General features: G+C 31.4%; 3 protein-coding genes across 5 annotated transcripts; 1 reads left to right on the forward strand and 2 right to left on the reverse strand.

Moving 5' to 3' along the window:
- Positions 1-1,273: 1,273 nt before the first annotated feature.
- LOC105830706 (phosphatidylserine synthase 1) lies at positions 1,274-7,028 on the forward strand. Of its 3 annotated transcripts, none has more exons than XM_028192746.2 (7): positions 1,274-1,653; positions 2,605-2,647; positions 3,756-4,310; positions 4,670-4,939; positions 5,204-5,426; positions 5,948-6,014; positions 6,687-7,028. In XM_028192746.2, exons 1-7 carry the CDS (start codon positions 1,491-1,493, stop codon positions 6,740-6,742), a joined length of 1,377 nt encoding a protein of 458 aa, XP_028048547.1. In that variant the 5' UTR covers positions 1,274-1,490; the 3' UTR covers positions 6,743-7,028. The 3 variants fall into 3 exon arrangements, with proteins under 3 accessions (XP_028048547.1, XP_012525665.1, XP_028048548.1); XM_028192747.1 differs by having other exon boundaries at positions 1,520-1,653; positions 2,631-2,647; XM_012670211.3 differs by lacking the exon at positions 2,605-2,647 and having other exon boundaries at positions 1,277-1,653.
- A 109-nt stretch (positions 7,029-7,137) lies between these two features.
- LOC105830703 (neprilysin-1) lies at positions 7,138-16,377 on the reverse strand. Its single transcript, XM_012670208.3, has 17 exons — positions 15,938-16,377; positions 15,200-15,470; positions 14,377-14,798; positions 13,407-13,743; positions 13,114-13,224; positions 12,875-12,989; positions 12,623-12,818; positions 12,166-12,318; positions 11,993-12,085; positions 11,666-11,851; positions 11,243-11,374; positions 10,951-11,133; positions 10,579-10,685; positions 10,095-10,282; positions 9,699-9,865; positions 9,287-9,436; positions 7,138-7,712 (listed from the first exon to the last, which is right to left on the reverse strand). Exons 1-17 carry the CDS (start codon positions 16,127-16,129, stop codon positions 7,494-7,496), a joined length of 3,222 nt encoding a protein of 1,073 aa, XP_012525662.1. The 5' UTR covers positions 16,130-16,377; the 3' UTR covers positions 7,138-7,493.
- Positions 16,378-16,591: 214 nt separating this feature from the next.
- On the reverse strand, positions 16,592-22,419 carry LOC105830705 (zinc finger protein 341). Its single transcript, XM_012670210.3, has 9 exons — positions 22,278-22,419; positions 21,846-21,920; positions 21,110-21,371; positions 20,285-20,630; positions 19,773-19,967; positions 18,740-19,303; positions 17,928-18,194; positions 17,635-17,847; positions 16,592-17,252 (listed from the first exon to the last, which is right to left on the reverse strand). Exons 1-9 carry the CDS (start codon positions 22,306-22,308, stop codon positions 17,061-17,063), a joined length of 2,145 nt encoding a protein of 714 aa, XP_012525664.1. The 5' UTR covers positions 22,309-22,419; the 3' UTR covers positions 16,592-17,060.
- Between the last annotated feature and the right edge of the window lie 121 nt (positions 22,420-22,540).

The raw sequence follows: 22,540 nt of genomic DNA on the forward strand, positions 1-22,540 counted from the left end.
ATATAGCTACATCCTTCAAAGAAGAGTGTGTGGGACGTCGTGACCGTTATGCAGTCGCGCCGTGCTTTGTCGTGAAAAAAGCGAGTCCCAAATATGGACGGTACGTTCGCGACTGGTTCCGTCGGGAACCCGACATTGTTGTCTTTTATCTCTGCGCCTACGTCGAAAGTGGCGCGATTTACTGTGATTTCCACCTTCCGTCATTCTCGATCAATTCTTTGAACGGCTTTTATGACGGTTTGCGTGACTCCTATTTACACGTGGCATTTGTTATTGCGCATTTAGATGATTATCAGGAGCTTCGTACGTTTGAGATAAGATTTATCACACGTTTTTTACGTGCTAAGATGGAAGACTCGGACAGTCATCGTTGTTATAATAAAACGCAGAACACAAAAGTACCTGAATAGCTTCTATAATTCTTAGAATTAGATAGAAAATAACTTAAACTTAAAATTAATCTACACTAATGCAAACGGGTTTAAATGTCATCAATGCCAAAAATATTTTGCAAAATACCTATTATAAATAATATGTGGAATACCAGCAGAAATGTATAAGAGAATTTGTTAGAAAATTGATTGCAAAAATCAATCCAAATTTGTATTTAATTACTGCTAGGGAGTTGTTTTAGAATTTAAATTTTTTTTTTTGTAAATGTTGAATTATGTTAAAATAAAAATTCTAGGTTTTTTGTCATGAAACAATAGATTCAACTAAAACGACTTTGTATTAGAACGTAAAAGAGCTGCTAACACCGCTTTTCAGTGTCTTGACGTATAAATTTAAACATAAAAATTTTATTAGAATAAAAAATGCATTTGGCATATATCCATAAGTGTCATGATAAGGTATTATTAACTTTCTTTGCACATACTATATACATATTTTAACGCAATAATTTTATTATAACGCAATAAATGTCACTTCTGTTCATATATTTCGATATACACGGTCAATGGGTAATTGTTCCATAATTGACACAGCTAATGTGACGTTGAATAACGATCGAAAGATACAAAGGTGTTCATAAGAAGAACGATATATCTCATCATTCTATCAGGCGTGCCTCTTCCCTGCTCTTCCCGCCATTTCCCATTCTCCTCTCCCCCTCCTAGAAGCTCACTTCGTCCACGTACGCCGTCTCGTTCGCTCGACCAATCGCGCGCGCTAGCTCAGCTGGTCGGCGTGAAGTTGTGCGCGATCGTCTCACAAGTTCGAGAATGATCGAGAGTTGTTAACGCGCGCGCCGCGTGTGCACAACTTCATGCGAGTTTTATCGCAGCAGCCGCAGGCGTGTTCATTTCACGCGCGTATTTAGGTGGTCGGGCACAGTGGTGCGCACGGCGGAGTCACGCGTGTTCTGTTTGCTGATGCTGCTCGAGCGTGGTTGAGGTAGTGAAGCGAGTTGTTCGCGGACAGGATGTCGACAGAAATGTTGCAACGGAAGGACGACGACGCCAAGGCGTCGTCTAACACCGTCGATTATCATGCTGCCGAGGAGCAGCCCAGGCTTCACGCCGGGACCGACAGTTTTCCGAGCATCAACGAGAGACCGGTTGACGACATTTCCCTCGAGTTCTTCTACAAACCACACAGCATTACCCTGCTGCTCATCTCCATCGGCGCCGTCATATACTCGGTGTTCACCAGGTTAGCCTGACACTCGCTTTGTATGACTCTTTCGAGTTCGCGGGTACAGATTGCGTATATGTCTCGCAGTTTTTTTCCTTTTCACTCTCGTTTTCCTTTGTGTAAAATGTGTGCGTTTGGTTAAAGGACCACGTGATGAAGCCGAGGAAATTTTATACAGTTTTTTTGAGTGCAATTGGATTTGCTGTGAGCAGTATCAAATTTTCGGTATCTAATTTTGATAAAATATACAATCTTCTGAAAATGCAATATACAATTCTTTGATTGCCGATGATCTAATTGTGTCCCGAATGATGCAATTCTTGTATGTTAAGGCTGCACTGCAACAGCGTGAACGTAGTCGTGAATGATTGTGAAGTATTGTAAGGCGCAGTTACATTTAATCTCTGACTTTAATCTCAGGTTTTCTTATTTTTATAAATGGAAAAAGATAAAAAGTAAGTTAAACTGAGATTAAAGCTGAATTGGTAGAAATGGACATGACATTGTCCATTTCTACATCGACATTGTCACAGAATGACTTTTGTTACATATAAATGAATTTTAATTTGTTATCGGCAAGAAATGCTAATAAAAAGAGGAAAAAGTTTTACTGTAATTTTTTTGAAATAATTACATAAATATAAGTTGAAAAAGATAAAATACACATATATATATATACACATCAAATTCTATATGCAATTGTTATGGAACAATTATAATTTGTCCTCGGTCTGTCTATTATAAGCCACATGATTACACTTTTATTTAACTTGACTGTATTATATAACTTGTTGAGCTATCAATTCTACTTAATATTTTTATGTGTTCTTGTCTAGATAGCAGTTTATTACCAGGGATTTAAATCGAATTTCATTAGCTTAAATTATTGATTTTAATTTTTTATGTAATAGAAATGTTTTGAAAAATATGTACAAATTGTTATGTTTTTATTATGGTTAATAAATATAGCTGAACTTTGTGCAACATGGATTCAGTCACTGCTTATAAATCGGTTAGTGAGAAAATTTTATGTAAATTTAGACAATAGTTTTAATTATTATCACAGATATAAATTGAGTTCAATTAGCTTATACCATTGACAGCAAGTTTACAGTTGAAAAAACATGCTTGTATTTATTCTCAATATTAATAGAGAAAGAATAAAGAGTAGAAATACTGATATGTTTTGGATTTATCCTTCTTCAGTACATGAATATAATATTGTACAAGAGAATGGCAAAATTAATTGTTAAAAATTCTAATATTCATGATATGATGCTATAACAATGAATTACAACCATGTCAGATGGAAGAAACCTTGATCAAAAGTCATAAAATAAAAATAAAGTAAATCGTCAAAGTATATGTCATGAAACTGGGCATAATCTAATTTTAAACAAAACCATGGTAAAGAACCTATTTCTCACTGGAAATCGAGAATATGTCCAGTCTAGTTTGTTCTTTTCTATATTTTTGTTAGAAAAGAAAAATAATCCAGAATAACATTTGTTCCATTCTTATGTTTGAAAATCGATGCAACATAATTAATAATAAAATAAATTATTATAAATAATGGACTGATCGGTAAACTGCCAATTGTATTCAAATTAAGTGTCTCTAGTCTTGGCTTCTTTCTCACACAACTACTTATGGATACTTGATTAGCTTGTATTATTGATTTTAATTTTTTATATAATAGAAAAATGTGTATCAATCATTATATTTTATGATTAATAAATACATGAATTTTGTAACTTGGATTGTTCTGCTTCAATTGTTATTTACAATTCAGTTAGCAAGAAAATTTATGTAAATTTAAGTAGCAGTCATAATTATTACCAAATATTTAAATTAAGTTTGATTAGCTAGTATTATAGATATTAATTTTATATGTATTAGTAGATATTGAAAAACGTATAGATTGTTATGTTTCTATTGTGATTAATAAATACAGATAAACTTTGTGCAACTTTGCTCTGATTTCAATCGCTGCTTACAATTTAGTTAATTAGAATATTTATGTAAATGTAAATTACAAGTTGCATGTGATATTTTCATGTCAAAATATACAGTATGTTCATAGATTTGGTATTATTTTTTTTTTAATAAATTTTTTTCAGAAATACCACTAATATAGAAGACAACTTGTGGGCTGGCATGCTGTGCATTATTTTCTTCTTCCTCATCATATCTGTCTTGACATTCCCCAACGGCCCATTTACCAGGCCACATCCTGTTGTGTGGCGAATAGTGTTTGGCTGCAGCGTGCTCTACCTGATGTTTCTGCTGTTCCTACTGTTTCAAAACTATGAGACAGTCAGGAAGATTCTGGTGTGGGTGGACCCAGGTCTAGCTTCTTTCCATATCGACATGGACAAGGAGTATGGTGTCAACTGTTCGGATATCACGCCAGAAAGGGTCTGGAATCACTTGGATGTGTTCGCGGTGGCTCACTTCCTTGGCTGGGCCTTCAAAGCCATTCTGATTCGTCATTACGGTATCCTCTGGGCCATCAGTGTCATGTGGGAGGTGACGGAAATCGCCTTTGCTCATTTATTGCCAAATTTTGTTGAGTGCTGGTGGGACGCGTTGTTTCTAGATGTTCTAGTGTGCAATGGATTGGGTATCGGTGTCGGTATGAAGATCTGCTCCATACTGGAGATGAGAGAGTACAAGTAAGAACTTTGTTTGAATCTTGAAAATGTCCTTCAAATTTTATCCTTCGTTTATTACGTTAACTACGGTTTGGAGATTGAGGATTGTGAATTGGAGATTAGAATTTAATTAGTTAGAACGAAACTGATTAAAATTAAAATTATATAGATGGTGAAATTCTAATCTTGAATTTGCAATTTTTAATCTCTAGGTGTAATAATTTCCAGTTTAATGGAAAATTTATTCTACTTTGCCGAATTTTATTTCTCTTTTATAAAAACTTTATTTTAGTTTTATTTTCAAGACTCCCAAAGAAGAGTCTTTCCCTGTTTCTCATTGAAGAGAATATTGAAATCTTTGACTTGTTTCCTGAATACAGGTGGGTCAGTATTCGTGATATCGAAAGCACCACTGGAAAGCTGAAGAGAGCAATGCTGCAATTTACTCCTGGCAGTTGGACATCCGTCAGATGGCTTGATCCAACTTGCACGCATATGCGATTGGTCGCTTTGTGCCAATTAGTGATATTCTGGCAGGTCTCCGAACTGAATACCTTTTTCTTGAAGCATGTTTACGAATTTCCGCCATCGCATCCGTTTGTAGTGGGCAGATTAGTATTGATCGGCGTTATAGTCGCGCCGTCTGTTAGGTGAGAAAGTGCATACATTTCGATTTAATATGTAAACAAGATAAATGAGTATTAGAAAATTCAAGTACTTTCGAAATTTTATGTTTTTGCCAAATATATTGAAATTTCGGAATTACGAACTTTAAGTTTACATTATATTATTAAGTATTACGTGTAATTTGTGAGTCAAATACTATAATATTAATATGATATATTAAAAAAATGTGTATTTTAGCGTGCAATTGAAGTAGCGTCTGTTATAATAAACATTGTTGTTTATTACAGGCAGTATTATATGTACGTAACCGACTCGACATGTAGCCGAGTAGGAACGCAGTGTTGGGTCTATGGGGCAATCATGGTAACAGAGGCTCTGCTATGTATACGCCATGGTGCGGCCTTGTTTGAACGCACTCAAGCTCTCAATATCCTCGTCTGGCTGCTTTGCCAGTCTCTAGTCTCCGTTCTTTGCGTCTACGGTTGCGTTTTATGGCATCAATACTTCGAGGTAAAATACAGACGGCAGCTGATAAGTAATGTATTCGCGTGCAGCGTAATAAACTTAGTAGCAGCGAGGAACGATGCACGCACAACGTGAACTTATAATCGCAAACTTCAGCCAAAATGATAGGAAGTTTTATTCCTTTCCTTATAGCGATTATAAAAAAGTGCGGAATAAAATTACAAGTTTACCTTGTGCGCTATTGTTCTTTACTACACATTTATATTGCACGCGTGTGCATTACGTATCAGTTATCTCATGTACGAAATGCATTCAGATTGTAATCCTTCTCTAGACTTTCAGGAGTAGGATTTTTAAAAAAATATTGAAAATGAAGGATAATTTGAAAAGAGGAAGATAATTTGAAAAAAGTATTTATGTAATATCGTAAATTCTCTTTCTTTGAGCTTTTTCTTTAATCCCAGTGATTATATGTCACCTAGATAAGCACTGTTCTCGTCAATAGCTGATTAATTTTTGTAACTAACTTCTTGTTCCTTTCAAATGCATTGTGCTGATTGCTGCAGACGGGAAAGAAACCTACTCTAAAACAGTCTGTCTCCCATCTGAGCAAATTTGACACGGATGTAAGCGGTATGTGTTAATTAATTGATTATGCATCGATGTGTGATTGCTTGGTGGTTTGCAACAGTAATACTGAGTTTGCGGCACTTGATTAATCATTCGTTGCTGCCATTGTTGCCGTTACTGCTACTGTCAACCATCCTAAAACTTACCCGTGATTTGTTCAGGACTTGTTCATGTATAATATCCTAACTCGACTTTGTTTTCATATATATATTCGAAATTCTAGTTAAGAAGATCAATGATTAATCATTTAAATAAACTACAAAATTATTTATTATAACCGTTGGCTGTTTTCATTCTGCAATTTCTGAATTTAAAGATGTCAGATTTTTGTTAAATTCTCGAATTTACTTCTCGAATTTTTAAATATTTTAATTTCTAAAATTTTATTTTTTAATTCTTGAGAGAATTTTTCATTTAAATTTTAATATAAATCTATGAATCTCTATAAATCTACATATATCTCTTAATAAATTATTTAGTTTTTAATTAAAAAACAATTATATTTTTTGTTAATTTTGTTTTTTAATTTTAATTCTATTTTCCTTTATTCTATGGCCTATATTGTGCTTTTTAAATCGAGAGTTTAAAAAAATCTTTTTCAATCAAATGTCACAACTCAGTTGATGTTAGAGTAACAATCTTAATGTGCCATTTACAAATGTTTTTTTATTTCAGGGAATATGGATCGTCGTACGAAATCCATGGAAGAATTGGATAAAAAGAAACTATGAGAGGAAAAGTGAGAAGAACCGCTTGATGGTGAACTGTAGACACTAATTGTGCTTTCTAGTCGAATAGGACAATCGCGCGTAGAGTACAATGAATGATGATGACGCGTGCGTGCGATTGTTTATTACGTGGTGTGAATGAGCTCTAAAGCTGTATTACTTTTGTTCCTTAAAATAAGTGACTGGAGAATGTTGTCACTTAAAGTGATTTGCGGACGCTCTCCAATTTAGCGTTCAGTTAAGTTCGATGTGACCTTCATGTAAAAAGAAAATTGTTTATTGATTCATATTCCTTCAGATTATTTTTCTTTGTCTTTCGTACTTCTAGTTATAACGTTTAAACTCATAACGACGCGCTTGCAACAACGTGTTTATCGAAGCCATTGCTTTTTGCCAACTAAACTTAAAGCACGTTTTTATTGTATGTGAACGAGAATCTCTACAAATAGAGATACAGAAGTAAAACAGATATTCATTTTTTTTACTTTAAAACTCTTAGAACTTTTGAGTGACACAGTTTTATTGATTGCGAATGCGCGATGAAATCAGCGCTTAGTATTTAAAATTAAATTTTAAAACTGCGTTATACAGATGTTTATACGCGAATTTCTCACAGAATATGAACGGATCTGAATTGTGTTTCTGTGTCCGTCAATTAATCCATTTTATGAACGACTAGTTTACATTGGTTCGTCTGCTAGATCTTGAAGTTCTGCAAGTTCGCTCGTTCACTTGTATTTTCCGCGAACAATCCTCACTCCGGGAGTACTATCGCGGTCTCCTCGGTTTCTATGTACGGGAACACGTTGCAGATATCGTTGGGTGCGATCTGCGAACCAGACGCACATTTCCATGCTTCGCCGAGGAGCTTGTTATTCGACGCAGAGACGAATACGCGGATCCGGTTTGGCAGATCCCCGCTTTCGTACAGAGAGACATACGACGACGTAAGCGGCATCTTTGTGCAGTACATCTGCAACGTAGAGATGTCTAAGTGTTGATTATTTTGGGACAGTTCGAAAACTGTCAAAAGATTTAAGAAATCATAATTCTTACGAATTCTCGATTTTTATCATTCAATTTCATCTAATGGTTAATCAGGATGTATACTATTGAGAAAATCTGGGAAAATCTGAAATTTTCAAGAAATTATGTAATTTTATTAAAATTCAAAATTTTGAAATCTTATTTTTAAGTTCTATCTCTTTCTAATTGAAATATTTCTTTTTCTGTTTTTTTAAATTGTTGGTAATAAAATGTCGACACTCGATTAGCGACAATCAATTCATGTTTATTTTCGTGTAATTCGTGAGTTTTTGTTAACAATAAAAGTGATAATAAAACATAGTACATTATTTTAAATTGATATTGTATATTTAATCATATTTCGTATTCTCTACTTTTAGTTAGTATTATTGCGAGCGAATCGTTATGTGCTATTTGGTTTATATTGTTTCCTGAAATTTAATATTTAAAACTCGAATAACTTCATATGATTTAAGGAATACTAAAGAATATAATAAATTTATTTAAAGTTGCATTAAAAAAATTTTCTCACGTAAAATTTTGTTGAATAAATTTCTTGAAAAAACCAGGAGTTCTCAGGGAATTTTTTTACAAAATTTTTAAGTACACATCTTGTTAATTCACACAATGCTTTTTTACTAACAACTAGCGTCCTAGGTCTCTTAGCTTTACAGCGAATTAGAAAATAGCAAAAAAATAATTCTATTCACGTATTGTACAGAATGTTTACTACCAAAAAAAATCAGAGAAACCTGAAATTTTAAGCAATTTTTTTTACTTTTGAAAATCGTATCATTTTGATATTCAGAAAAAATTTTAATTTTATCTTTTGACAATTATATCTTTATCTTTTTCTTAATGGAAAATGTCAATAATTTATTAGAGAGAGTAATAAAAATGGCATACATATACATTTACATACATTCTTTGTATTTATATAAATCGCAAATTTTATTTTAAAAAATTATTAGCAGTAGAAAACTGTTTATTACTCTAAATTGGCGTTGTGTTTAATTACCTTTCGAATTCTGTACTTCTGATAAGTTAGATCTGCGTGTCGTCAGATTGTTAGATATCATTCAGTTCATCTCACTTATATTTTTTATAGTATTTTTTCTTTTAAATTTAATATTTAAAATTTGAGTAGCTTCTCTTTGTTTTAGGTACAGTAAAAAACACGTACAATAAAATTTATTTCAATTCCATAAAAAAATTGCGTTTAAAAATTCTATAATCTTAACTTGAATTTGGAAATCTTAAAAAATTTAGAAACTAAAAAATTCTTTTACAAAATTTGAGTAAACATTCTGGTATAAAAGAAATAAATCCTTATAATTTTACATGTCTACATAAAATTATATTCTTTTTATTTCCTAATTTGCTAGTAAAAAAAACATTGTGTAAATTAACCTTAAGATGCTTGAAGGTTCGAGAATTGTTACATGATTGTCCGCTCCAAGGACTAAGAGAGATCTCACTAAATGAAACTGCTGTTAATGTAAAACGAACTGAGAACAGTACCTGAGCGTAGGCGAGGTAGAATAATTGGTTGATACGGAGTTGTATCCACGGTAGTCTCTTCGTATCCGACCTCGTAAAAGCCAAAGTATCATAGGCTAGTCTGAGCCCCATAATTTCAGACAATCGCTCGTTCAAGGTCAATCGCGGAATCTAGAATATTTACATATATCAACATTTTGCGTCTACGAACGATTCAATTAATCAAGCGATACGCAAGAAACACAAATTGTCTGTTATGTCAAACCACATAGAGTCTTTCTAACAATCCCTTTTCTGTTTGTTATTAAAAAAATAAATCTCTTTAAAATTCGAGTTTTTTTTCTTGGTAAAAAATCCCTGTTTTTGATCATATTGACCTAAGTGATATTAATAGGAAATTCGAATAGAACAGTAGGGTTAAGCAACAGCTCACCGTAAAGGACACAATTTGATCAGTGAAGGGTAATGTCATTTTTATAGGCTTTTGGTACATATTCTCCTTTTGACAGTTAACGTAATCGTCGAAATGAGCATTTGTGAATTCGTTCTCAAACATCAGGGAATCCTGAGTATTTTTGGTTTGATCCCAGTAGTGTATACCTGTTAGAAAATATAATTTGGATAATAAAAGACTTAAAAGAAATCCAGGAAAAATAATAGTTGATATTTATTTTAATTTAGTCTTTAAAATCAATATTATAAATTAATCTTTTTTAATTTTTATGAACTATACGTAAAGTTGCATGAGCTTTAAGAGAGATAAAAGGAAATTATGAAAAATATTGATAACTTTAGGTATTTGTATGATTAGTATGATGTAGTTATTTACCATTTGCGTCGAAATGATGGGCAATTTGATGAGCTATTAAATTTCCAAGCGTTGCCAGCACAAGATAGTCGAAAGATAATTCATCATTTATTAAGGACCAATCAATGACACCGTAAGGAATCACGACGAGGTTTAGAGCATAGATCGTTCGGGCCTTCGACTGAAACGGTGTAGCGTAATATGTCCAACTGTAACGTAATTTGTAGATAATAAAAATTTAGAGTTTAAAAGAAAGATTTATATATATATATATATATATATATATATATATATATATATATAACTTAGAAAGGATTATAAGGAAGATTATATCTTATATAGAAAGATTATATTTTTGAATTAAAAGATATAAATCCTTTTTGTTCCAGATTTATAAAAAAATACATAAATAAAATTACTATACAAATCTATACAATTAAATATTTAGAATTTTATTAATCTAAGTTGAAATAATTGAGCATCAATTAATTATATACATATTTACATTTGCTGTGGATCGCCAACTTGTCTACTTGGTTCAGCGTATATTAGAGTTCTGTATCTTTTCAATAGAATCATCGAATTGTTGAAATAATTGTCATCCAAAATTATCTGAAATTGCCAATATATGTAACTAAAAAACCAGATAAGATATACAAGTAAGAATGTTTTAATTAAGATGGAGAATAGATAGAAATTCTAAATATAAATTTAAACTTTAAAATAAGAAAAAGAAATATATATATATATATATATATATATATAAATGTTATAAAATGTCTTATTCATAACATTTTTTGAAATTCTATATTTTTATCTGTTATATTTAATAATATATCAATTAATTTTAATAAAATAATAGTGAAGAATATTTTACCTCTGATACATTATATTCATCATATAACAAGTTTCTATTCTTGAAATAGGACACAACAGGAAGTGTGAGTTTTAGACTACTAATCTTTTTTAATAATTCTTCTCGTCCTTCCTCTTTCGCCCATTGTGCTTCTTGCATATTTATTGATAACGTTCGCTTCAAATCGTTGAACGTCTTTTCTATCTATTGATATGAATAATAAAAATCGAAGAATGAAAAACAAGTAATTTATAAATTCAAAAAAATTGAGAACTTATACATGTATATTTTATTTATACTCAAGTTTATTTACCATTTGATTCATTTGCACTATTTCGTGATCGGTAAAAGACGAAATGTATAAACTAGACGCTTCCAGCTGTAGAAGATAAGTAGCCACATGCAGACAATAATCCTTCACATTATCACGCTTCGGCAAAACCAGCTGCCAAGAATTTCATTTTATTGTATCAATAAAAATAATTATTAAAATGTAAAAAGTGATAATTTTTATTAATATAAAATATAAAATTATTAAAAGACAATTTTTGAATTCAACACATTAAAACCTACAAGAAAAGTCTATTCTGATTTTAGTTAATTTCCAAAAAACTTTTTTGTAGTCCTATATTATTTTTGTGATATACTTTTGTATTTATTTTATTTAAATCTGTATATATATTTTTTTCTTTTATTCTATATTTGCAAGCGAAATATCTCAACATATAGAGATTACCTCCTGATAAAGCCTGTGCGCGTACAATCCCATTATTGCATTGTTGAGACCAATAGGATCCTCTTGAGCATATTTCTCTAATTTGTATAAACCTTTGGTCAACGCGGGGTAGAAATAAACTTGAATACTCGCGTTAGTTATCATGTCCAGTCCTGTTAACAAGTGAATTAATTGTGCCCAATTTATCTGCGGAAGAAAATTGAAGTGAAAGATTAAAAGTTGCTGACAATGTAACATTTTAAACATTAGAGTGAAATATTTGATTTTACAATTTTTTCCTTTTTTTTTTGTAGACAGGTTACTAAAATTTTCTGTGTTTTTACTTACAAAAGTACTGTTGTTCTGCAAATCTTCTAAAGTAACTTTGCTGTAGTCATTCATCAAATACGCCTCCCGCATTTCACTTTTAGACGGAAAGTTCTGTGGAATTAATATAATATAACGTTTTGTTGACGAATAAAAATAGTTATCAAAACCTTTGTGTTTTTAAGTTTAATTACCGAAAAATACTCTTGCATTATAACAGACTCGATCACATAAACGGTTTTTTCTATGTATTCGGATTGTATATTCCATTCTAAGTTTAACTCCTTGAAAACATTCAGCTCTGTCAATGCTTTCCTAACGGATCTTATAAATTCACTTGTATCATTCTGTGGAAAAATAATTATTGTTCTTAATTATTATTAATTATTACTAATTAAACTCCGTTCCTCTCTTACTAATTCATTTTATTACTTTTCTAATCTATATTTTATCTACTTATTTCTTTAACTTCTACAGGAATCTCAATAGGAACTTATTAACAAAAGAACATTAGCTAAATTAAAAAGATGGATTTCCTTGAGAAAAGATTTTGTTAAGTTAAAAGCAAAATTATCTTTATTTCTTCACATTAATAAAATTTGATTAAAAAATTTTCGTCAATTATTTTATGATAAATTAAGCGGTTTGTACCTTGCATTCTTTATAATTGTTGTACAAAATTTCAAGATCCACGTACTGTCCTTTCGTCTCTAATTTGTCCTCGAAGCACGGATCCTCCACGTGCTCCGTTTTAAAAGGACTCTCATAAGTCGTGGGACTTATCTTCAATGTAAAATTGTTTGGATAATATTCGTCCAATTCTGGCACGACATCAAATAAAAGAGCGCTGCGAAATAATCCTAATTTATAATAACATTTTAATAAATCTGCCTTAAAACTTACCTATGATGTAACATTAATTGGGCGAGTAAATTGGTGAAGTCCATGTAATTAAAACCCCACACAGTGGTATTATTATATTCATAGAACCGTCCTATTTTTCTTAACGTATCATTTGCTACAAAAAGAAAATTAATCAACGCCCGTCACAACAGCTATTTGTTATAATTTTATTATTTTTCAGATAAATGTTTATTCAAAGTTATTGATTGTTCATTAAATGCTGGATATCTTCAACTTACCCATTTTTATTCTTTCACTAAAATTCATATTTTTTTCATATTGCACACAACTGTCGTAGTACGTCGCAAAAGTAGAATGCACGTTCTCACGTTTCTCTTTTAACATCTGATCTAAAATTATTTTGAACAATTACAACAAATAAGAGATTAGGAAAGAAGTTAATACATTAAAATATGTGTTTATAAAATCTCTCCCAGCATAACTTTAATAACAATAAAATTATTTTAAATGACTAAATTATTAAATAATTAATAATTTATTAGCAATTATACGTTATCAATAATAAATTTACTAGCAATCCGTTGGTAGTTTCTAGATCTCCGAACTAGGTTTTCGTCTATCAGCTGTGGATTGGCTTCGAAACCACCGCAAGCGTACTCGTAGAAGTCCTCGCAAGGATCGACCGAGTGATTCATGTAGGACAGCATTCTACTGGCAATGTATTTGCAATGTCCTGTTGTGCAAATACTCATGTCCTCATCAAGAACAGTAGTTCCTGTCGTAATCATAAGATTCTCATTGTAATTTACAGGGATGCTGTATTTCTCTGTTCCATTAAAAGTTACATTGTATTCTTCTGTATAACTTTTTGTGCTCATGGTCGTTTTATTCATTATATCTTCAGTTTTCTATAAATTGAAATATTATTATAAATTTTAAGAAAGTTCCGCAGATTTGAAAATATTTATGTAAATTTAACCTTGGTGACAACTTTTTAAAATAATTTTTGAGAATTTTTATATAATTTTATAACTCGAATCTTTAAGAAACTTACAAAATTTTCTGCAATACTTCTTCATATTCTAAACTTTTTAAAAAAACTTATCTGAAAAAATTTACAATAATTTTTCAGATTTTTTGTGAATTTAGAATATAAATTTTTTTTAATATTAAGATTTCATGAAAATTTTGTTCACCAAGGCCATATGTATTAAATATTAATTTCAACACAAATAAATGAATATAGAGTCATTGTATCAGTTGCTGAAGAATTACCAATAATTAAATAACTGTTTAAGAAAAAAAAATTAAAATAATAAGATTTTAAAATAATAAATTACAAATTAATTGATTAAAACTTTTTAGATTTCTCAATTTTCATGCAATTTTAATTAAAAAATATCTTTTACTTAAGACTGTAATTACATAAGTTGTTTTTATTTGTTTATTGACTAATTCTATTTTTTATTTGTTGTCTAACTGGTGCAATGACTGTGGAATCCCAAAAGCAAATAAATTTCAATATATTAAATTTTTATTACATTTTTAACTTTTGTAGTTGAAAACTTCACATCTATAAATGGAGTATAATTGACAGGAGAACTCTCTTCAGTTACAGTCTCATTAATTATCATCGCGTTGACCTCTGTAACTACAGAATCCTCATAATTATCAATACCACTCATAGCTTTTAATCTCTCAAATTTTTTAGTGGAGTTTTCAAAAGCATTTCTTTCGAGGTCATTTGACTGAGTCGACAATGTATTAGTCATAATGTCAGCTTCTGATTTTTCCAAGTCGTAATATCTATCGGTAAAATCATTTGTAGGTTTTTTAACGAATTTTGAAGTCATAACATCCTGTATAATATCAACAACTGTAGTATATTTTGACGTATTGGTGCTAATAATTGGTCCACTCTGTGATATTGAAACTGCTTTATCATCGATATCATCAGTCACCTCTAACAGAAAAATTTTAATAAAATTTTAATGAAATTTTTCGATAAACTTAACATTTCAATAAATTTGATAAAATATTAATGAAAATACAAAGAAATTTTAATTATATTTCTCTTCAAAAATAAATTTTTGTTTAATAAAAATTCAATAAAAATGTAATAAAATTTGGGCAAAAAATTATTTTTATTTAATAAAAAATTTAATAAAAGTGTAATAAATTTTTAATATACAATTGCAACAAAAAATGCTAATATTTTGTAAAAATAAATTAACATTTTATTAAAATTATAATTTTTCAATAAAATTTTTAATAATTAAGTCACTAATAACATCGATTAAAATGTTCCAAAATAAACATAAAATTCAACAAAGTATTGTTATAATTTCATAAAAATTTTTATACCAGGGACAATAGGAGTAGGTGATGTTATTTCATTCATCTTGTTTTCAAAATAACGCTCAAAGTGACGAAATCCTTTAACATTCTTCTTCAAGTAATCTTCAGTAATGACATTGATATCTTCTGTTGATCTACTTTTTGTGGTTGTAGTGGATGTAATTACTATTTTTGGAGTTGTCTGAGTACTTGATAGAACCACTCTTTCTGTTGAAGGTCTTTGAGTTGTTGGAATTGTTATGATTGTTACTTCTTTTGTGCGTTCTTGATAGCGATGCTGTTTAAAATACTCAGTAAAATTATTCAAAGATATAAGTAAATTTACTGTAGCAGTAAGTTTTAATAAATACATTTAAAATAAGATTTATACTAATATAACTAATATAAATAATATAAAGATAATTTTAAGAAATATCTTATTAAATCCATCTACATCTATTTTACTATTGCACTATTATATACATTCTGATATATACACACACACACACACATATATATATATATATGTGTGTGTGTGTGTGTGTATACACATACACATACACAAGATATGTATTATATACATTTCTCTTATAAAAATATAATACTAAGCAGTTGGTTAAATTGGCTAGTAATTATTATTTATTTTGAGTATTAAAGTATAATACTTTTAATAAAAATAAATATTAATTACTGGCCAATTTAATACTGCCCAGTAGCACGTTTTTATAAGGATTGTCTAAAATTGAATCTCTACTCAAAACATACCTGCTCAGTACATTGAATACCTTTACAATTTCTCTGATTTTGTATTTTCCAAGGTATACAGGCAAGGATAAGAATAAGACACAGAAAGAAGAAGATAAGTAGAGCGATAAGGCAGCTTCTGTATGACTGATCTCGTTGAGCAACTTTACCCTGCTCCCGATTATTAATCTGATACGTTTTACGAAACGGCATGATCTCTATCGATTAACAACCGTACATGTTAATTTGAACTAAGCTACTAAGAAAGCTCTCGATTCTACGATGTAAAGCATATACAATTTATTTTCACCCCTAATCTCAAGATACTGATTGCGGTTTCGCTGACCGTTTCCTTTCAAATATAAGAATTATCACAAGATAGTAGTAGCTTACACAACAGAGTGCTTTTGAATTGATTTCAAACTAGAGGTAAATTTAACTCTTTTTCATGTATCTAGAACATTACTTAGGTTTTAAATATTAACTTACAATTAAGAAATTGATAAATTAATTCAAATTTAATAAGATGACTAAATTCGTGGAAGTTAAAAAAATGTTGACTAATCAGGATTCAAGTCTAAAGGAAAGCATCTTCAGGAATAGTTACAATACAAACATTAGGTATTTTATAAAATTGATAATCTCTCTTAAAAGTAATTTTACACCTTTCGCATGTAATTTCTGGTCTAGATTTATTATTTTATAACAAATAAATTAAAAAGAGATGTCGCGCTGTCAATTTTTGTTATTTAGCTCTGATATCATACGTACGCCCTTATAATAGTTAAAAAAATTCGAACGAATGAAAGTGTTCGACAGACAGTACTCGAAGTATCAGTTATAACTACTGCTAGTGTGCCTATACGACGAGTTTTCTCATAGAAGGATCGAAATAGGCGACACCGAACATCTTCGATGTGCGCGCAAATGTATATATAAGTTACTTATATCAATAGAGCATTTATAATACAATTATCACAGATATGTAAACTACAAAATATCGTACGCGAATATAAAATGCAATTTGCGACTTTTTTCGCCGATGATCCCATTGCACGTGCTACGACGGTTCGTCTACGTCCTAATTGATGTACAATTTAAATATACGAATCAAAAATATATATGTATATATATTGCAAAATTTCTACTCGCTCGTGTAGGGCGAGTAAAATTCCATGTTGCGCTTCAAACCATCCTCAAAACTCATAACTGGCGAGTTAGATCGCTCGTTTAATTCATCACCGATCGACTCGATTTTCGAGATGAGAGGAACGTTCCCAATTTTCTTGCTGGATTCTTCTTCGAAATCGTCAGATCTGAATGTTTCAGAGGCAATCTGTAACAACATCAAAGAATAGAATTAAAAAATGCAGAGAAAAAAAATCAAATGTAAAATAAAGTATTTAAAAAATTGTAAGTAGAATTAACAGCTTTTAAATAAACTTTATTGTGCTAATTTTTTAGATTTTTAAGATTTTTTCGGATTTTCTACGTTTTATTCGATTTTTAAATAATAATAAATATAAGATAAAAGTAATTTTATGTAAAGTATTCATTTTCTTAAAAAAATTTTTTATTTTTAAAAAGTAGTGTGGGATAAAATAAAAAATCCTTTTAAATGAGAAAAATATAAGCATGGCGGTGTCAATAAAAAAACAAAAAGGAAGTTTTAAAACACATTGAAAAAAATACGAAGAACTATCTAAAATTTTAATTACCTTTTTTTCTATTTCATCAGCTTTAAGCTTTTCTAATTTCTCTTTGTCGGCAAGCGGAATTGCAGTCTTTGATAACGTTTGTCTCTTTGGAGTGGGCTTTCTTGGCTTAAATGATCCGGACGCCTTTTTCGGTAGCTGCGAGCTGGTGTGCTTCTTGGTCTCATTCAATTGCTCGCAGTTGTGAGTAAGCAACTGTTCCTTAGTCTTAAAGGCCTGCGTAAAGTTAATAGTCAACTGTTGAAGTTATGTAATTAACATTTCATGAGAATGAATTAAGAACTCTTGAGACTCACGTGGGAGCAGATGTCGCACTTAAGGTTGTGCTTCATCTCGTGATGCTTGAGAGCTTGTGCCCGATGGAAGTTGCGATTGCAGTGACTGCAACTAAAGCGTTTAACGTTGCTGTGCGTCAATAAATGCCGTTTGAGCTTGTCGGGCCGCGAAAACTCGCTCATGCAGCCCAGGTAGTTGCGAAATGGGCACTTGAGCCTCTTTGTCAAATCATGGATCAGCATGTGCCGGCCCAATCGGTCTTTCCGTTTGAATCTGGCTGGACAATGCTGCAATTTTAAATATAAAATACAAACATTATATCTAAATAAGCAATATACATTCACATTTCAATATATTTTAATTATTATGCTTCTAAAAAGTAACATCCATATCTATAGATTATAATATAAATCTAATTTATTTATAATAATAAGTTAAATATTTTTTTGATCAAATGGGATGTTAGAATTTAATATTTCTCATATCAGTTATTAAATACATTTTTCAGTTCTATAAAATATTAAATTTCACGATATAAATAGAAATATTTCTAGCTTCATTACAATTGTGTTTTAAATCTAATAATCATGTCAGCACACAGTTTATACATATAGAACTACAAAACATATTTAATAAATTAATATGAAAAAATTATGAAGTACAAAGTTCCACTTCTTATTTCCTGTCTAATATTTATTTAATTGCAGAAATTGCTTAAACCATTTTACAGTTTACTTTTTTCATAAGGTACGTCCAATTTTCAAAGAAAAAAACTGAATATTGTTAAAGCAAAATTATAATTTTACTTATTATTGTAATTATTCTTACTTACCGGACAAGTAAAAGGTGTCTCTTCACTGTGTATTAGCTTATGATTAGCCAGGTACTGTTCTGTTTTAAAAGCCTTGCCGCAATCCTCGCAGGCAAATCTCGCCGATGCCGAGTGGGTCTTGAGATGACGGCGCAGAAATCTTTCGATGAGGAAGCTCTTGCCGCAGTGCAGGCACGCGTAATTGTGCGTGGTAGTCTCCATGTGATGCTGCAACGCCTCCAGATTCGAGAACGACGATTTGCAAGTCGAGCAGCAATAATACTTCTCTGTAGTCTTCTGCTTCTGGACGGAGTGGACGTACTGATGGCAGCCAAGATCCGACAAGGTGCTGAACACCTCGCCGCATACGTGGCACCGATACTCCGAGCACTTGTGACTGCGCGTGTGCTCCAGGAACTCCTCCAGATCCGAGAACATCATGCTGCAGCTGCTTTGCACACATTTGTATACTTTCAGCGCCAAATGCGAGACGATTAGGTGACCTTTCAGGGCTTTGTACGAGTCGAACGTTTCCTTGCAGAACTGACAATGGTACGTGCGGTCGATGCTTCCATCCGGAGGCGCCTAAAAGTTCCAGAAAAAAATAATTGAAATGATATGTAAAAATAAGAAACGTAGAGATAAAATAAGATGTATAAAATTAAAATTTAATTGTATATTAAAAATAACACCTTAAAAATATACAACTAATGTAATTTTTAATTATATTTGTATATAATTAAAAATATACTAAAAATATATTAATTAATACATAATATATTTATAATAAATATATCATGTATCAACTAATATTTATAATAAATATATAATGTATCATATAATACATATATATTTAGGTACTATTAAAGTATTTCAAAAATTCAACTATAAATTAAAATAAAGTTTAATGTAACTTTTTTTTATATTATCAGATATTTCTTATTCTTACAAAAATGTATTTTTATAAAAGAAATATTTATACAAAAATTTTTTTCTTGTAAAAGAGAAAAATAAGTCTTATTTAATTTAAGTAATTTAATTATAAATTTCTTACCTCTGGTGGTAACGAGTGAATGGCAGTACCAGGCCATACTTTGTGCGAAGACATGTGTTTTTTTACGTTTGATTTCTGCGCGAATGCACGACCGCACACTACGCATTGATAAGGCTTTTCTCCAGTGTGAGAACGTTCGTGCTGTTGCCAATAGAATTTTTTTGCAAACTGCTTGTTGCAATAACCGCACTTATACTATAATGACAATCAGAAAAATGTGCATCTTAATTTAAAAGATTTATATTAATGTGATTTTTAACATTTTATGGAAATTTGCATTAAAAAAAAAAACATATACTATTACATTTAAAGTCCCACAATAAATTTTCATAATTAAGTAATTTAATAATTAATCACAAATAATTTTTGTAATTAAATAATTTAGTCACATTTACTTTAGTTTAATGTCATAGAATCAAACTTTATGGATATTTTTATTTCAAACATGAGTTTGAAATAAAAATATTTATTGAAAACATGAGTCACCGAAATAGTAATAGTAATAGTAATACCTTCAAGTTCTGCGTTCGATTAATGTCATTTTCCGATTCATCGAGTAAATTATCCTGAAGGGATGTCTCGTTGTTCTCAAGAGAAGATTCGTTGTCTTCTAGAGGCGTCTTATTGTCCACCAGAGATAGCTTGTTGTCGACTAACGAGACACAAGGATGTTCGGATTGGCTTGAGGTATCCTCTTGCGAACTGAGGTCGCTTTTCAGTATCAGCATCTCGCTCGAGTCCTCTTTCGTCGCCTCGATGGCAGCGTTACCGAAAGTGTCCAGGCTCTCTGTATTCAAGATAATCGGCACGCTGAACGTAGAGTCGGTCATGAAATAATTGGCAGCTTCCTGATCCACACTGTAACAATTAAAGTGGATTCGAGAAAGATGATATTTTTCAAAAGAAACATGTTTTACAAAAGTAAGGAATAATCTTCAAAACAACACACAAAAATAAAGTAACAATAAAGTTACGTAACACAAAAGGGGATAATATATACATAAAAAGAAAAAAAAACATTTAAAAAAATAAATGGAACAATTATTCCTATTCAGAATTATACAGCATAATTACAAAAAACACAAATTAATACGTTCATAATGCTCAATAACAATTTACAACATTAGATGTTTAATATCTTCATATACTGATTTAATACTTCAACAAATTAAAACTTTTTAAAGATCAAAATCAGATTCAGCAATTTAAAATGTACAAAAACTCTACTGTTTTTACTTGCTTATTCCAGAAGTCAAAATCAGCTTATTTTACTCACAGTTCTTTATTGTATACTATATAATAAATTGATAATAATACAGTTATCAATGACAACATACCTAAATAGCATGTCAGCTTCTTCGAGAATAATTGGTTCTCCAAGCTGAAAGGTCTCCTGTGAATTATACTGCGACTCATCTTGCGTGGCATCTTCTACATGCATTACCTGACTCTCGTCGTTCGTTAAAAACTGAGTCAAGTCCACTGTTTGCTGCTGCGACTTTTTATGTGCCCTCTTGTGGAGTACAAACATCTGGAGTGATGTAAACTGGCTCTTGCACTTGCCACATTGAAATATGTCTTCCTCATCTTGATCAATTGCTGATGAAAAAAATTTAAGCATTATATAACAAATGTGAGCATAATATAAAAGACAGAATTAGAAAACAATGTAATACAATATAATAATTATATTATAATATGCATATAATGCAATTGTTAATAAAGATTCAAAATGTGATTAAACAGACATACCAATTTGAAATGTGATGTGTTGTTGTCTACTTTCATGTTTTAAGTAAAAATTTGCAAGTTGCACAAAAATGTATGTGGAACGTATGAATGCCATATTTATTGCTAATTAATTGTCGATATTTTGCTTTACCAAGAAGAAAAACAATAAAAGAAACAATTTTGTCATAAAAAGAGTGAATTTAAAAATGAAATTCCAAAAATTTCTTTGAGGATCAATAAAAATCTATAAATATCTGAATGATTTTCGAGGCCAAAAGATAAATTCCTTGAAAATTCCAGATTTTTTTTTTTCAGTAAACATATTAACGTAAGAATATATACCTGATTGCTCAACTTCAGCTATCAGAGTTTGCGACTCCAGCAAAGACTGCACAGAGGAGCCATCCAACGAGACATCTACAAATAACATTAAATCATTAAACGAGACTGAACATCGACAAGACGACCGCCACGAGCACCAGGATCATGAAACTGAGTACGGTTCTTAGAACAAAGCGTAGATCGCAACGTACAAAAAGTATCAACAAGCCGAATCAAGCACGAGTCAGTGACCCCTATTTTCTACACCCTTGAAACTCGCGGTTCGCACCCTCCCGAACACAGAATTCGAGCTCGTCGTGGAACGAGTTCATCGCGGCGCGGGAAAACGACGAGCGGTCGCCTAAACTCCCGAGAAGATCGGACCCTGGAGCTCGAAGGTAGACTGTTGACGTTTTCGGAATCGGTAAACCCCGCCTAGCCAAGCGCGCCTACCTGTCAGAGCGTCGAGGATAGACTGCGCCATCGTTTCGCGGTCGCGATCAGCACGTTGTCATCATAGCGGAGACACTGCAGGCGCTCCTAACTCGCGCGGGTCGGCGTGTTTGCCCGCCGGGATGGAAACATTACGTGCACCACATTCACATCCCCATCGCTGCCGAGCTGTACGGCGCCAGCGCACTGATCGATACACTTAACCTCAAAACGCGACATCGCCGCGCGATGCCGCGATGTTGATCCGCGTCGCCGTCGTCGTC

The sequence above is a fragment of the Monomorium pharaonis genome, chromosome 5 (genome assembly GCF_013373865.1).
Source record: "Monomorium pharaonis isolate MP-MQ-018 chromosome 5, ASM1337386v2, whole genome shotgun sequence".
NCBI lineage: Eukaryota > Metazoa > Arthropoda > Insecta > Hymenoptera > Formicidae > Monomorium > Monomorium pharaonis.

Coding starts and splice junctions, on each gene's coding strand:
- LOC105830706 (XM_012670211.3), top strand. CDS start 1,424: ATGTCGACAGAAATGTTGCAACGGAAGGACGACGACGCCAAGGCGTCG. Junction 1,654..3,755: donor ATATACTCGGTGTTCACCAG/GTTAGCCTGACA, acceptor AATTTTTTTCAG/AAATACCACTAATATAGAAG. Junction 4,311..4,669: donor CTGGAGATGAGAGAGTACAA/GTAAGAACTTTG, acceptor TCCTGAATACAG/GTGGGTCAGTATTCGTGATA.
- LOC105830703 (XM_012670208.3), bottom strand. CDS start 16,129: ATGCCGTTTCGTAAAACGTATCAGATTAATAATCGGGAGCAGGGTAAA. Junction 14,799..15,199: donor ACCTACTCCTATTGTCCCTG/GTATAAAAATTT, acceptor TTTTTCTGTTAG/AGGTGACTGATGATATCGAT. Junction 10,283..10,578: donor GTTGGCGATCCACAGCAAAT/GTAAATATGTAT, acceptor ATTACGTTACAG/TTGGACATATTACGCTACAC.
- LOC105830705 (XM_012670210.3), bottom strand. CDS start 22,308: ATGGCGCAGTCTATCCTCGACGCTCTGACAG. Junction 21,372..21,845: donor AGCTGAAGTTGAGCAATCAG/GTATATATTCTT, acceptor TTTTTTCATCAG/CAATTGATCAAGATGAGGAA. Junction 20,631..21,109: donor GAAGCTGACATGCTATTTAG/GTATGTTGTCAT, acceptor TAATTGTTACAG/TGTGGATCAGGAAGCTGCCA.